Source organism: Anopheles maculipalpis, chromosome 3RL, assembly GCF_943734695.1.
Source record: "Anopheles maculipalpis chromosome 3RL, idAnoMacuDA_375_x, whole genome shotgun sequence".
In the NCBI taxonomy this organism is placed as follows: Eukaryota; Metazoa; Arthropoda; class Insecta; order Diptera; family Culicidae; genus Anopheles; species Anopheles maculipalpis.
Window position 1 is genome coordinate 88,619,644 of NC_064872.1, and position 16,447 is coordinate 88,636,090.

At 45.3% G+C, this 16,447-nt stretch overlaps 2 protein-coding genes across 2 annotated transcripts in view; both read right to left on the reverse strand.

Annotated features, from left to right (window-relative positions):
* LOC126563200 (uncharacterized) overlaps positions 1 to 16,447 on the reverse strand; it is a 143,380-nt gene that overhangs the window by 88,068 nt on the left and 38,865 nt on the right. The gene's annotated exons all lie outside the window — the stretch shown is intronic.
* LOC126563677 (U7 snRNA-associated Sm-like protein LSm11) lies at positions 15,121 to 16,031 on the reverse strand. Its single transcript, XM_050220321.1, has 2 exons — positions 15,661 to 16,031; positions 15,121 to 15,596 (listed from the first exon to the last, which is right to left on the reverse strand). Exons 1-2 carry the CDS (start codon positions 15,962 to 15,964, stop codon positions 15,121 to 15,123), a joined length of 780 nt encoding a protein of 259 aa, XP_050076278.1. The 5' UTR covers positions 15,965 to 16,031.

Sequence of the window (16,447 nt, forward strand, 5' to 3'; positions counted from 1 at the left end):
AAGGACTGTTAAAAACTACAACGAAATTCTTAAAAACTGTGCAATATTCTTCCTTTTATTCCTTCATAAAGGCGACAAAATGAAGCACAAAAATATTTAAAAGAAATAAAACTTATAAAATAAACATATAAATACAAATTCAATAAATCGTAAAAAATATAAATATAAATGCAAATTTCAAAGAGAAAAATGCAATACAAACATGTTCCATTAAACGAACTTCAAAAACATTATAAAAACGAAAGAAGAATGCATAAAGCAGACAGCAAAACAACGAAAAAATTGCTTCCCACCAAACCAGTTATGCAATCGAGCAACATGATGTACGTTCTCTCTCTCTCTCTCTCTCTCTCTCTCTCTCTCTCTCTTCACGATGGAGTGCAAGAAATGCATCTCTTCCATTCTGCTATGCACTTCACATTCACTTCATCATTTGTTGCTGGCGCTGGTGCGGTCATTTCTTTCCCTTCATATTCGTTGCACCATCCATCCATTCATGCTGCCTTCTCATGTTATGCTGCTGCTGCTGTTATCCGATGGATGCTGTTTTTCTCCTACCATTAATACAGACATACACACAAACACACATATATTGGAACACGCTGTATGACAATCGAAATAGAGACGAATGTCCCGAGCTCGTTTTGGAATGTTTTTTGTTTCGTTTCGCTATTTTTGCCCTCCCGATGTCAGCTTGTTTGGCAGCGAACCGAAGTGGAGTAGCATGAACCATGAACTATTATCCTCGATTCAGGCCAAAGCCATTGACACCGCTGTCCGATCAAGTTCAGCCATTGACTTTAAGCACGTGTTTGCTTGCTTGTTATTGCCTGAGCGTTGAGAAAAGGAGAAAGAGAGAGAGAGAGAAAGGAGTAATTTAAGGAGCAATTTCAATACTCAGCTTCGAATGTATGCTTCAACCATTCCTTAAACAAAACTTGAACAATAAAATGATGCAATTTTTTTTTGTCTATTTCTGAAAGCTATTTGAAAGTTTCAAACAAACTTCTTCCAATTCGCAATTTATCTTTACTTTCTCTGCTGACAAAACAAACAGAAAAGGTGAAGGTTATTGGCGTGACGTGTGACATCGTATCATCCTGGTCGATGAATGTGTAACAAACGTTTCTATGCTATGGTCGGGAACGGATCACCATTAAATCATCCTAACCGCCAATCACCGCCACACGGCTCCCCGCGTGGAGTGTCGATTTTTCGGGAGCAATATTTAGATCATCTCATTCGTTGCCCCCGGTGCTGGCTGGCAGTTCGACAGTGATGGATTGTTTATTTATTGTTTATCGTTGCTGGTAACATCTTCTCGCTCAAATCATCTCGTTCGATTCTAAATCGGATACATTAGCACTAGTGATGGAGACGCATGGTGTTTAACGTTTGATACAATTTCTGTCTTTTATTTGCAGGTGAGATACGTACGGAATAGACGAGATTAGTGCTGTAGGAAAGGTGGCGTTTTTATTATCCAAATAATATGAGGTAACATAAAAATAGCAATAGTTTTCCTCAGAATAAAAATAAGCAATTTATTCACGCTTTATTTCATTGTTGTTAAGATCTGCTCTTTACAGACGCCGAATTTTTGAACGCAAAACAAAACCATGTAACTTCGGCTGTGGGAAAATACAGTCCCAGCCCATTTTGCTTCCATTTTTTTATGCACACATTCATTCTTCACTTCCATTACCAAGAACCGGTTACTGTCCTCTTCCCTTTCAACACATCCTACATAAATTTCCCGCCCGTTTCACTTTCGGTCTTCAAGCGCATCATCACCGTTCGTTTGCTTCATGTTGCACTTACATTAGAGTGCAACATGAATTTCGGTTTTTTCGCTCGCTCTCTCTCTCTCGCTTGCCTTCTTCGCAGTCTTCGTGAGACGAGGGAAATTATGCAAGCGTACAGTTAACCCGCGAAACGGTGGATAGGAAAGACGGTGGAAGCAATGGAAGCAAAGAAAATGGAAACAAAAGGGACAACCACCGTAATGGGAACGATGATGCATCGAGCGCGGTTCACTGTGTTGCATCGCCAGGTTGTGGTCTGTGTGCCGGGAGAAAACCGATCTCTCGCCACGGTTATGGATCATTTTTCTTCACGCTTCATCCATTTTAAAGCTGATCGGTATCCCTGGTATGCTGCATCGTGCTTAATGCGTGACTCCCACTGACCTCAGACAATACATTCTTGCCATTTCAGCCTTATCTAATCGGCCGCATCAGCATGTTGGACTGTTATGGGCAGTCCGGTTCCGCAAAAAAACGGTGTAATATTAAAATCCCTTACATTGTTGTCGCTTGTTCAGAGAATCTGAACGCCTGGATTTAGGTTGAAAATTTGAATATTTTACTGGCGCTCAGGTAGCATTTAAAATTGAGTTTTAAATCACTTTTAAAACACTTGTGGGATTCTGCTTCTTTGATGGAAATAATTTCTCTCACAAACAGTACATATTTTCACTGTTATTTACGATGACATGGTGCTGTAATTGACCATCATACATAATTAATGATCAAACTGTATCGATTACCGAATCACGTTCATACGTTCGTTCGTTGAACTTGAACCTGAGAAAAAGCGACAGAAATTATGCAACGACATGGGGAGAATGAGACCGTTGAAGGGTAATAACGGAGATCATTAAAGAAGGAAGGAAGCAAGGAGGGTAGAAAGCATAAGTGCAAAAGATAGGGAGTTTTTTATGCTTGTCCCTAACAGCAGGGGAAAAATTAATTTCCAGAAGTGACGCCAACAATGTCTTTACAAAATTGCCTCTTGAAAAAGTTTGATTTTCTGGTGAACTGGAGAGGAATCTTTTTTTCAAACTGAAAGCAATTAGACTCATTGTAAGCAAAAGAATTTAAATTACCGTTGATGTTGCCATTCGAGCTTGATTATTTATTTATTTTTTCTTAAAGTTCTAGAAACTAGTTTTTGTTCTCAAACCGATAACTAAAGCCTCCACAGTTTGTCTTTAACCAGCATTCTTTCGTTACCCATTCGGTAAGATAGAAGTCAGCAGCAACTCAATCATTTCTCTGCGAACGCACGAAACGCAGTTCGCATGATGATAACAGTTGTTATCGTACAAAAAACGCACCGCACACACCGTACGCGCGTTTCCACTTATTCGGGAATCAGCCAATTATCAGCTGTGGTTGAAATTACAAACCACTCGTCTGGACTTGACCATAAACAAACCATGAGCTGAAAGAGGGAGAGAGCGAGAGAGTGCAGAAAGTAAACATTTGCAGTGCAGAAAAACTATAGTAAAAACAGCCACATGGACTTATGCTAATCACACCGGACGCACCTTTGAGGAACTGTGTGTCCAAAAGACACTGAAACACGCACCGAACGGAGAGGGCTAGGAAGGAGGGGGACGTGGAAAGGAAAAGCAACAAGAACAACCCCCCTGTTCCCTCGCGTGTACGTGACTTGGAAGGTTTCACTACGTTCAGTCTGATAGTGCGGATCGGTGGTGAAATGGGAGCTTTTCCTACAAACAAACAAAACAGACACCGTCTGTGGTGTGTCATTTAATTTTGTGTTTTATTTTTCCTTGCTCGTGTATTTATCAATAGATTCGGTAGGAAATTTTCTCCCTGTCCCACCACAATATGCGTGCACGAGTGTCATGTTGAGGTTTTCTTGACCGCTTCGTGCACTTTAAGCCCACTTGCAGACGGCCACATTGAGCAATTAACTCTTTCGCGGGAAGTAAACAAACCTGGCTTAAGTTTGCTGTTTGTTGGTGGTGGCTTTACGTGCCAATTTACCTGTATGTAACGTTGACCAGGCCGAAGAGCGAAGGGCCCAAAATAGCGACTCGTTGCACCAGCACGTGATGGTCATAATTTCCCGACGACCATATCGCTCGTGCACACGTTTCGCGGGAAAGAAATGCGTGAAAGTAACAGAGCTTGTTGCGTTTAAATGACATCGTGACAATTTCTTACAAAAAAAAACTCCAACACATGTCACATCGAGCTGTGGGGAAGCCCCTTTTCTTGATTGTAGCTTCCTCAGAACCGATTCGTTCACCTTAACCCCGTACTTTCTTTGGCGGTTATTATGATTCGTCTGCTAGGGCTCGAAAGGTATTTATTCCCCGTGTAAAACGGCTGGGAAAATGGCATGCTCTTCATCACATGGCAGCAAGTTTCCGTAGTATACCTGTATGTGCATGGTTCACTTACTCACCATGTGCTTCGGAGGCACATGTTACTCTGCTCAAGGTAAAATGTTCCCATGTGTCGTACCCAGTTTCACTGACTACCATGCGGACTACAACCGGAGTTGATAAATCGAATTACAAGCGGAAAACAGGCTAGGAAAAAGCACGATGAGCTTTAGCACCTGAGCAGAACGTGACTCGCAAACAGTGGAAAAAAACAAACGGATAGACTCAAAAGCCACCACACATGACCCGCGGTGAGTGACTGCACGGGGGATGAACGCTCGGATGAATGAATGAACCTTTCGATCTCGCGCAGCGATCCCCTCACGATGTAACGTCACCTTGGTGCGAGAGCAAAATTCACACGTTTCAATGTAAACATGTTTACGCGCGCGATGTCTGAGGCCTGATGCGGCGCACCAAACCAAGTTCAACGGCGAAGGCAATCGCGAAGAGATGCGTCACCGCCGAGAGCGAACCGCCCGGCATCTCGCCATCGAGAATCATTCTCCCCAAAAGCGACCGTGCTCTCTGAGGCAAAGCACAGTGGCAAAGCGCAGTGGCAGCACAATCCGCCGCTTTGGTAAACATTAATTTGCATACACATCGCCACCCACCGCCCTTAAACCCACCACCCAGAACACCCACCATCAGTGTGTGACGGCTTTGATTCCTTCTTGTCTCGCTCGCCTTTGCTCTCTGGCGGTGCTCACGCGGTGCGCTTAGTGAGAGTAGTAGGGAATCGGGAATCAGTGGGACACCGTCGCATCGGGACGCCATCATCTTCACTAAGCTCCCGTTGGGGTAGGTCAGGATTTGGCGTTTGGCCGGCTGGTTGAATGGCTTCTCCGTATCGTAGTCTCTCTTGCTCGTGGCCGGCTAGTATCGCTCCGGCTAGCCACCCCGGGACCTATGCCAACAACCGGGAATAATGCATTCCTTTCACAAAGGTTCGCGCTCTCTTTTTTGGTCGGTGTAACTGTCTCTCTGACAGCATCCCCCATTTGTTTCTGACAACGGATCACGAGCGCACGTTTCGAGCGTGCACACTTTCCCCTATGTTCCTGCTTGGGCCGCTAGAAATAGATCAGATCGAGCCGGTTTTTGTTTGCCATTCCTCGTCCCGCTTCGCTACGCACCGTTGTCGCCTGCTCACACAGAGTGCTCTCGTCTTAAATGCCGGCCTCCTGAGGGAGAACTGGGAACGATTTGCAGTTAGCGTGCCTCGGGATTCCAATGACTTCGTCATCGGGATTGTGCGATTTTATTTTCGGAACAGAGAATGAGTTGCGGTCAATTGAGTGGTTGCGGTGGTGATTTTTGTGATTTAAAAAATATGTATACTATTTTGCATGATTCTTCATTACTTCTTCAAGAACTTCTTTCATGACAGATGAAAGCTGTCAGTGTCACATGGACACTACGATAGCTCATTGCATATTTTATTGCTTTATCTCAATCTATTTGCGACAACACCTTATTACTTAACAATAATTGCAACCGATCAATAATACCGCACAGCGAAACGCCCTTGTTCTTGAACTTCCAGCTTTAATGAATCTGTTAAGTGAAACCCATTTACTTACTGCTCCGTAGCTCGCGAGATTCGTGCACTGGAATGTAATAAATGTTTAATCATGGAAACAGTAATTGGAAACAAACATCAATGCACTCCGAAGGTGGGGAACATGAACATTCACAAAGCGATTGTAAACGACGACGGCGCTGAAGGATGGGATCTGGTCCTTGAGGATGCACTTTCTCAACCTCTCTGCCAGCGAACGGTTAGCGATCGTGTGCGACCGGTCGACTATCTTGAAAGGATTCAGTGCGACGGCCGTGGGGTGGTGGAGTACTTTTTAATCGCCTGTCTGTCATAAATCATAAAGTGTCATTTGCGCGGTGCGTTCGGGTTCCATCGGGCGCGCCATCCGTCACCGAGTGGAGGGATTGGTGAATGTCTTTTAAAGCTGGGTTGGGGCTGTTGAGTGCTCGTGGGCGATAATATTGGTTGGTGTTTAATTGGTAGAATAATAAGATGCGGCCATCTTTAAAGATTACAAATACTTTACAAAGAACTCAGCATGACTACTAAGTTGTCCACTATCCAACCCGAATAGCAACTAGTTCCCCGTTAGCCGTGTGTAAGCACGCACACGTAAGCGACACCCAACGCAGTGTCATTGAGACGAATCTAGCGATCGTAAGTCATTCACTTACTAATCATCACCATGCACCACTTCCTGTATGGACTTTCTACAACTTCACGTCGCAAAAAAAACACGGCGACCATGCCCGCAGTTGCAGTTGTGCTGCAAATAGCCGTGCAAGGGGTTGTACTGATAGTGCGTCTCCTTCTCGCGCACTATTTCTTCTAGTGGAGTGCTACTCTGTATATGGTGGTGGGTAGTATTTTCTAAACGCACTTCTCACACATACATTCTGCTTATTGGTTGTTGGATAGTCAGTGATTTGAAGTCTCCCCGTACCGCCATTAGACGGAGCCAAAGCTTGTATGCGTACGTCGGCCATATTCTGTTTACGAAGGCAGAGTCTATAGCGTGTGTAGCGTGGTATTGGTGATGATTAGAGTATCCTTGGAAAAATGATTGTTTACTTCACTGCTCGTGGCCAGAGTTACATGGTAAAGGGGGTGAAAAAAACACACGCACACACACACATGAAGACAACGCCAAGTCCGTTCATTAGCTTAGCGTTTCTAACGCACACTGGTACGATGGTGTGTCTATTTACTTCCTGGATTTTGCCATCACCATTTCGAGAGACGTTGCCGAGTGCAGCAACAGTAGTAGCGGGCAAACACCACAGCAATTGGCATTCGTGTGTTGGCATGACTGATCGGATTGAGCAAGGGAAGGCCTATGGGGTTGTTGTTTTTTGGCTTTTGGGTGGGAAAGGTGAATACTGACAGCCTAGAAGCTCGAACCACGACGCCATTTTAAGCTATTCAACCAGGCACACTATATAAGCATCGCCAAAAAAAAAATGGTGTGATGGCGTTGTACCGTTTAGAGTTCTTAGCGAACAATTGTCCAAAATTCGTTCGAAAGAACTAATGCATTTGATTCTTCGTTCGCTGCGCGTCATGAGTTGTTGTTTGTCTAATGGCGATTCGCTTATGATGTTTACCGTGTTTTGATGCTGTGAACGTATGATCGCGTGCTAAGCATTGATTTGATTAGGCCCTAGATACATTGTCAAGGGCAAATTGACCCCCTCCCCATCCTCCTTCCCCTGTCTACCTACCCATCCTGCTAATCTCCGCACGATCAAAGCGATCGAGATCATCGAAGCTGTTGCGGGAGGAAGTGAATTTAATTCAAGGCGAGGAAGCCGGCGCGCGAGAAAACCCGGTGAACCGGTTTATGCATGCGCATCTGTAAATACTTTGAATCCTTTTCGGTTGGGATATATTTTTAGAATCGACAGTCGGCGGCGTATGAAAAACATGGCCCACCTCCCGGCGCGTTTGTTTAATGCGTGCAGCAGCGATTCGGAGGTGGTGGTGGACGGCTTTGAAAGTTCAAGAAAGCCCATCTTGAGTTTCCTTGAGGCAAAAGCTGCCGGCGCGTACGGAACCGGAAGCTAATACACGTCCACTTGCGAGGTACTTGAGCGGCGGTACCAGTCATGGTCAGCCGAGTTGTTGCGTTGCATCACCCGATGAAATAGGAATGCGTTGATAACATATGTGAAGCGACGGTGGTGGCATTGGAGATTCTTTGAGAGGATTTTTTCGTATGTGTATTAGAAGAGTTGAAGCTTTAGAATTGATTGGTACCGTTCACCGTGCTTCCGAGGCGGGATTCGAAAGTTTTTAGAAAGGAAGTGAATGTAGACTACTCCTCCCCGTTTTGATGCTGACACTTTGAGAATGTGATAGTTGATTGCATTTGCGAGATCGCTTTATTTATGCAACTTTCGCCTTTCACTAGTTCTAGAAATGGAATCAGATTCTTACCATATACAGCTGCTTCGTGCACAAAGGCACACTCTTTTCATGCACACGATTAGAGCTAATTATGCTAATAGAAGCGACATCGAAAGTAGCTAAAACTATTCACCAAACACACACAAACACCATCCTTGGTCAACTTCACGTCCACGTCCTCCTTGGCGACGGAGTTCAAGATGGCTGACAATAGCTGATCAACCCTCAGGGACAATCTGATCTACCGTTTCGAGGCTGAGACTTGTGGTGGGTTTCCTGATCGTTGTTCGTCTTGGGTCGGTCATCGTCGTTGAGAGACGTCATCTAGGCAAGGACAGCATTGCGAAAAAGGGCGAAATTAGGGGTAGCATGGTGAACGTGAGGTGTTACCCGAATGTGCACGCACATTCGCTCGCAATGGCGTAACGCACTTAGAATAGAACTAGAAAACGACCAGGCTGATGACGAATCGCTACCACCAGCTAGAGAAAGGAAAGGCGCGTTCTGCTGTGCAGAGATGCAGTTACACTTTGCGTTGTCGTTTCGAGAATTAAATAGGAGTGCACCAGAGTACAACATTCTATTCTGCTACACTTGCACTTCTAGACAATTGTTTCTATTTTGGATTTCAAAAGTTAAGTGTGTTTGTGATGTAGAAATTAATTCCTACAAGTAATGTAACACGCTTAAAATGTCAATATCATGTACATTTAAGCGACCTGTTAGTACACTTAAGCTCTGTGACGTTTATTGTCACGACAATTTGCATGCTTATTTACGATCCTTTCTTGAGTAAAGTTCGTTCGATCGGGTCAAGTACAAGTTAAGCAAAAATCTAAACGACAATCGATTAGCTTGACCTCGCATGCATATTCCGGGAGCAAAAACACACACACACATACACCACGGTTGTAGTAAATTGTCTGGGCTTTTCCCATCCGTGAAGACAATTGATTCCCGTTAAATATGGACATAAAAGTGTTATTTTATGATACTCTTTACGCGTGTCAAATACATGGGACCGCCGCCGAAAGGACCCGTACGCGATCGTAAGTATTTATTAAACCAGTGATCTATTGCACCGAGGCACGCAAGACGAATATCTCGCTGGTTTTGCTGTTAATAACAACTTCGTGGAATTAATTGTAAGTCATTACAAGGGAACACACATAAAACTATAATTTATTCCATGGTTGTTTTATTTTAATGCGTAAATGTAAATATTATTGCATGGTTTGTTCTTGTGCTTAGAAACGGCGCTACGAAGAAGATTCCAACAAGTCGGGAAAGTGTTGAGTAGTTAATCCGGATAATGATTCCCTCGATTACATTTTTTCCAAACTAATTTTAATTAAAATATTTCTTCAGGATTTGAACTTCAAACCTTTAATGTGACAAGAAGATGGGCCCACCAACTTCACCACAGGACTTGCTTCGCCTCAAGAGTGCAAGAGTCATGTTCCCCATCAAGAAAAAGGATGTCAGTCAGTCAGACAATTATCAAAAAATCTTACAGCTCATTACAATTTCCTTACCATGCCGCCTGAGTCAACAGGAAAATCGACTTATCGATGACCAATTTACACCCCATAGCCCACCTGTCCTGCAAAGTCCGGAAAGGCGCAAAACTTGTAATCGAACCCGATTTGTAAAATGAAATGATTACACCGGGCGATCGCTGATCGAACGCGACGGGAACAATCTGGCTGTACGCGTTTTATTACCGTCAAACGATCGAGGGTCAATTGTTCGACTAATGCCTGCTGTCGAATCAATTATCGATCATTACCAGCGACAATGTGTAGCTGAGACCGGTACCGGTGCGTTATTACAGCGCGGCTGCTGCTTGTGGTGCTGTACGCAAAATGGTCGATCGTGATCTGTTCTTTGATTTGATCCGGTTGTAATGGACGTTCGGTTCGAGTGGAGCGAGGCTATTATTAGAAGCCGAGAGTTGGGTAATTTAGTTTAATCTTTCCTCTCTGCGGAATAGTTAAAAGAAGGATATGATTCGATCTTGTTGGTTTTTGTAAAAACCATGTTCAGTCATGCAGAAGATCGCCATAAATGTCGAAGAAAAAACACGTTTGTAACATCTAAAACCATTTAGGTTGAAATAGACGAGCTGCCGAACTAAAATGCAATAAAATTACCAAATCATACTACACCCCTCATACCAGAAATGTTCATCAATAGGCCTAGGCCTTCAAGGCGACCACCAATTCGCGGTGACCTTCCGCCCTGAGGGGGGTTGTAAATTCACGATCAAAACCTACGACGACGGTCGACGGCAACCACACCGAACGAAACGAGCTGCTTACGGCGGTTGCAAGGCCGCGCATATCTGTCTCCAGTGTCGCGCCACCCAGCACAACTCGAACCACCACCGCCGGCCAAAACCGGCCGTAGTAGCGTAACACCGATCGCAACACATCGGAAGCGATGGTGGTCTGTTTTGTCTTGTTGCCAAAAAAACCAAAAAGTCGGCTTTGAAATGATCCACGAAACGAAAACCACCCCATGCTATTGGACGCCAAATGACCGGTGACGTCATCGACGACGACGACGACGACTCGGTCTGAGAAGATCTTCGACAGAACTTGGATCGATCGTGAAGCTCGTGTGTATGTACGCACGGGAAGTGGAAAGGGTCGGAACACACATACACACATAAGGGGAAACATGTTATTCGTCACGATCAAGGTTCCCCCTTGATGCTGACCGTGAGTGAGAACCGTGATGAACATGAGACACGGGGACGTGGGGTCGAAGACGCAATGGGGAGCCGTGCGAGGCGTCTACTACGTCTCGCGTGAATAGCTTTACTTTGCACCCTGCATCTGAAGATGGAAGAGGGGGGAGGAGGGCGCAGCAAAAGTCTCAACGCGCCTTTTGCAAAAGCTCGGCTGCTTAAGCTTCCCCTTCCTTTCGAGCATCGCGTGCGGTAGTGGTTGACCTTACGAAAGTTTCGCCGTCGATGGTTGCGTCGATGAGGAGTGTTGGGTGATCAGCGTGGGTCAGGGGATGATCGGGGGAGCAGGGGGGAGGGGGTTGATCTTGAAATTTTAGTTGCTCACCGCCATTCGGTTTGGCGGCCAAACGGATCGTGTCGATCGATGCCGAACCGTTGGTCCGTTCTTTGCAAATGCAGCACGTCCTCTTGTCCATCGGAAAACAAGGAGTTACTTGGGAAACGGTGAGGCGGGATGCAATTCGGGTATGTATATTTTTTTGTTGGGATCTTTACACCTCCAAGATGCGGAACGGCGAGTACCACTAAAGGAGATTCTTTAAGATATTCATCATCATCGGCTCGATGGGAAAAAGAGCCAAAATATATTGACGACAAGAGTACATTTTTGTGTAAACTTTAGATCCTGCGGCTTTTGATGCGCTGCTTGTCAAACTATCTAGCATTGTGATCTATCAGTTTAATGTCGTCTCAAAATTTACTCCAATACGATTTTAAGCTACTCCTTTACGGTTATCCTTGGACGCTAGAGCTCGCGTTTAAGTTCTCAAGATATTGTGATATTGTGGGCATCGCCATCAAAACAATCGTTGGGGCACGTAACACACACACAAAAAAAGCACAAACCGCTTTCAACACGAATGCGGAAAACATTTGATCAATCAAACACCACCACATCGGACCAAACCAGCACCTAACAGGTTTCTACCGACCCTATCCCTCCCCTGTCGGCAAACCTCATCTGGACCACGAGCGAGACCACGCGCTCAATGTCATGGCGGTTCATTAGTGGAAGAACACGGCGCAGATCGGCCACCAGAGTCGAAGGTCTTGCCCGGTGATCTCCAATGCGTTGGAGTGAGTGTGCGAGTAGGATTTGTAAGAATTCGACTGTTTTGACCATCAGGCGGAAAACGATTTATGGACAAGAACGTTGTACGGGCCCAGAGAGCGTGCTTCAGATTCTCTCAGTGACAAACGACCTGTCATAAGGCACCCGGGGTCACCCAGCGAGCCCGTAACATCGTAGAACATTTGCATAAATAACAACACTATATCACCACAGCTCTCGGTGCACTCGGTCAGTAGTTGGAAAATGTGCACCTTATTGGTTGGTGTCAAAGGCGCACTCCACATAGGCGAGGCCTAGTAGACATACAGGGTGTAGTAGTAGCTAGGTGCAGCACGTAGTACATCGCGAAATATCTATATCTCACCCGTATCGTGCGACACTATGGGACATAAATCAGCCTCTCGGTCCGTACAGTGCCCGACGCTCCGATCGAAAGCACAAGATACCGAGGGTCGTTGGGTCGATTAGAATATTAATCGATCGTATTAAGAAAAAAAGTGCAATTAACTTACCAGTCAGTAGTTGAAGAAACACTGTCTTCGTCGGGGGTCGGGAAAATCTAACGGAGCGAGCCGATCGACCGGTTTGCTTCCGGAGCTATCGATTTCGGTGTCTAGCGGCGTATGTATGTGCCTTACCGTGCTCTTCTGGTATGACGACTCTGGCCGTATCGATGCTGTGTGATCTGCAATCGAAAGGAGCGCGACGAATGTGGCAGGAATGTTAATCATTTTGTAAGCACATTACATCAACGGCCGGGGGGATCCCGGCAGATACGTCGAGTATTGGAGCGCTGGAAAGATGGCCGATGAATGGTGTACGTCTGTGTGCGCCTTCTTTCCCTCGCAGGCACACGATGCCTGACGCTATTTGTAATTATTTAATTTATTTCAATTTATCCCTTCAAGAGTGACACGGCTTGGCAAGAGCTTGTAGCAGCAGCGGCTGGGTTGCAGTTTGTTTTTGCTTTGTACGCGTCTCCCGTGCAAAGTCGAGCACCAAGTAGTGAAAGTAATTGTGATTTTTCATACGATCATGTACGGCGCAAACATGCGAGTTGTTGGCGGCCGTACAATGTTATTTGAAGGTTCCTCGTCTGATTGAAGTCTATTGATAATTATAAAACAAAAATCGCATTACTTGTAAAAGTCACCGTTCAAGACCGAAGGGAAATGGTCGTAGTCGCCTGGATCTTGCATTGAAAAAAGTGCATCAATTTCCCATTTCGTTCCCCACTGATGCAACACGACAAGATCGCGCACGGCGTCCAAGTCCATTGCCCTTTTAGCTGCACTTTCCCTACCCACAACCACAAGGCCAGGCTCTCTCGCTCGGCAGAGTCGGAGGAAATTGTCGACAATCAACGGCGATTTGGATAGAGGCCTTTCTCTAATGCCTGGCCACAGCGTGATGCGAATCTGGTCGAAGCCGGGGTCGCTTATCTCGTTTGTAAGCAATTCTGCTGCATGCTTTTTATCGTTGCTTCTTCACGATCGTGTGCTTTTCTTTCCCATCTTTCTTACACACACACAGGCACACAGAGCATACTTCCGACTTCCGATGACGCTGACAATGCGGACACAGTTTGTTGCACTTGTTCGCGTTCAGCTTCAGGTTCATTGAAAAGCAAAAGCGGCAAGGTTCCACCACACCAAGCGCCAAGAAGATCACGATCAAAACAAAAACCCCAAGCGAAAGCGAAAGAAAAATGACCTTTTCTTGTGTGATGCGGATTGGCGGGCGAGCGCGGGCGCGTGCGAAATGATGATGCACCACACGCAACGCTGCATCGCACGTTTGCACCTGCTTCATGTGTGTTTGTGCGTGTGTGTAAAACTATGTTTTTCTCTCCCCTTTTCCTGGTTTGTTACTGCACACAACATACAAAAATGGCGATCCTCTCAGCCAGAGCTCGCTAACGGTACTATTTTGCTAAACAAGCAATGCCATTTGCAACACAGTTCGGTGGCCTGGCTCTTATGCTTGCTTCCTCCCCCTTTCCTGTTATGCTGTAACATAACGCAGAAGCGAGGCCAATGAACGCTTGCCATTCAAACTATCTCCGGTAGCGCAAAAACGCATTGATCGGCTCCGTAATAATAGTACTTGCCGCCTGTCAATAGATCCATTTGTGTGGCGATGCGATATTTAAGCGCACCATCCATCACGACCAAACTCCTATGACCTTTGCATGAAAAACGGAACCCAAGGAGCGGTGGAGAAATTCTTCCTCATTCATCATTACAATCCGTGATCGTGCGTGAAAGAAAGGTCGAAAGCTGAATTGTCGACTGATTGTGGGCATCGTAATATCCAGGAAACCAAGAAATCTTTTACTGGCTGTTATCAGATACCGGAGATCACCCACGGAGAGACCAACCGGGAGATGTGTAATCGCATACCGGGGCGATCGTTTTGCAGCAAAACCGGTAGTCGTGCAAGATACCGCACATGGGCACGCAGAATATGCAACATGTGAGCGCAACTTGTACCGACAACAACAACAAGCCACCGTTACGAATGACGTATACTGTGGCCACCGTTTCTTCACGCCAGTTAAAAAGTGAAATGATTTCAACTTTCTCTCCTTCGCCATCTCCTATCATGGTTTTATCGTTGCGTTTTGCACTACTCTGCTACGTACGTACGTTCGTACACGGTTTGCAATTGAATGGCGCTAGAAGACGTTTGTGGCCGTAAAATGGGAAGGAGAAGAAAATGCCCGCCTGGCCAGATAATGCCATGCTTGCGACGCTAAACGGCGAGGGCAATAGACTTTCCGTTCGGTTGCCCTGTGGCGAACTTTCGTGCCTAGAAGTCATTGACAGGGAAATGGGTTTTTATTCATTCTGATCATTCAAAAGATTATGCTTATCGAAAGTAAAAATTATTTATCTACTACTTCTTCTTGGCTTAACGACCTTCTTGGATACGCCGGCCATTGAATGGCTTACTAAATTTGCTGATATAGGGCAACGTAGAGCACGTAGGTGGATAGTCGGTCCTGACTACGAGGAGATAATCCGGATAGTTTTAGAACCCTGGTCCTGCCGTGTGAAAACCGGCGTCGCTGTCGACCCCCCTTTCCCCTATCCTACTACTACATCTACGATTAAATCAATTCCAAGGTAGATGAATATTCCCATTTATTGCTTCGCTCTCGAAGTACTTGCTTGAGGATCATTCGGTTCGGGTGTTACCAGCACCACCTGAATGCCATGTATTAACAGCTGAGGCAGCTTGCGGGTTATTATCACATTCTTTTTGCCTTCCGAGCGTACCGTCGTCTTGGCCAGAACGATCCCTAACCGACGCAACCGCTCGCTACAATCTGTGGGCGCAACGATACTGTCCGGATGCAGATTGTTCTCGCTGTACCGATACTTGCGTCTGGTGTACGTTTCGCACACATCGCTGATCGCTATATTCCAGTGTTTGTCGAACAGTTCAATCACACCCGAGACGTGGCCCCGTATGCCTTTCTGCTTGCGTATGTGTACGCGCACCCGTCGCCGTTCCTGCATCCATTTCTGCATCAACGCTAACGGTCCTTCGAAGCCTTTTTCCAACCGCGTGAGAAGGTTTTTTGTGTGTTTCAATGGTCGTACATACGCTACCGGACCTGTAGAGAATGATTTCAGAGTTTATTTCAGTTCGAATAATCCGCCCCAAACGATGCCCCTTACCTTGCTCTGGAAGAAATCTCCTTTCCGGCTTCTGTCCACGAGGAATAACTTTAACTTTGTTCGCATTTTGGGCGGCACGGATTTGCTTGACACGATTCTCATCGTAAGGTTCCGCAAAACCGCCCAGTGTGTTTTGTTTCGACTCCAGCACGCTCACGTTGTCATGCAGCCGGGCAGTTGCAACAGGCACTTTCAGTTTGGCGGAGTATAGGGCTTTCAGTGGATTAAATCGCTTGCTGCCGACGTCTAGCTCGGAGGAACTGTCCGAGTCGGATGTTGCACTTTCGGAATCACTATCATGCATGCTTTTAACGGTGATTTATTAACGTTTTTTGATGGAAGAAATTCAACCGCACGCAGAAGCAAATGATTTTCTGACAAACTGGCAGCTGTCAAATGATTGTTTACATCAGGGGTGAGCAAACAATTCGAATGGCTGGGTTTGCTTCGGAAGAGTTTTTCCTTTTCAGATATGAATTGCCTTTATTTGAACAGATTTTGAATGATAATAGTGTTTTGTTGGTCATTAATTGTTTTTCTATCAATGTACGCATGCAATGGTTTTTCTTTTTTTTTTTTTAATGAATAAAGTGAAGATTTAAACCGTATTCGACTTTTCAAAAGCAAAACCCGATCAAGTTCGAAATCGAAACAACAAACAGTGTTCGAAATTATATTCCAACATACTTTGAATGCATCGTTTCTTCTACTTCTACAAGTCGTTGGAGCAAAATAAGAATGCATATTTTTGGTTATTCAATAATATCATTTCATATGTTACTAATTG

Coding starts and splice junctions, on each gene's coding strand:
- LOC126563677 (XM_050220321.1), bottom strand. CDS start 15,964: ATGCATGATAGTGATTCCGAAAGTGCAACATCCGACTCGGACAGTTCC. Junction 15,597..15,660: donor GAGATTTCTTCCAGAGCAAG/GTAAGGGGCATC, acceptor CATTCTCTACAG/GTCCGGTAGCGTATGTACGA.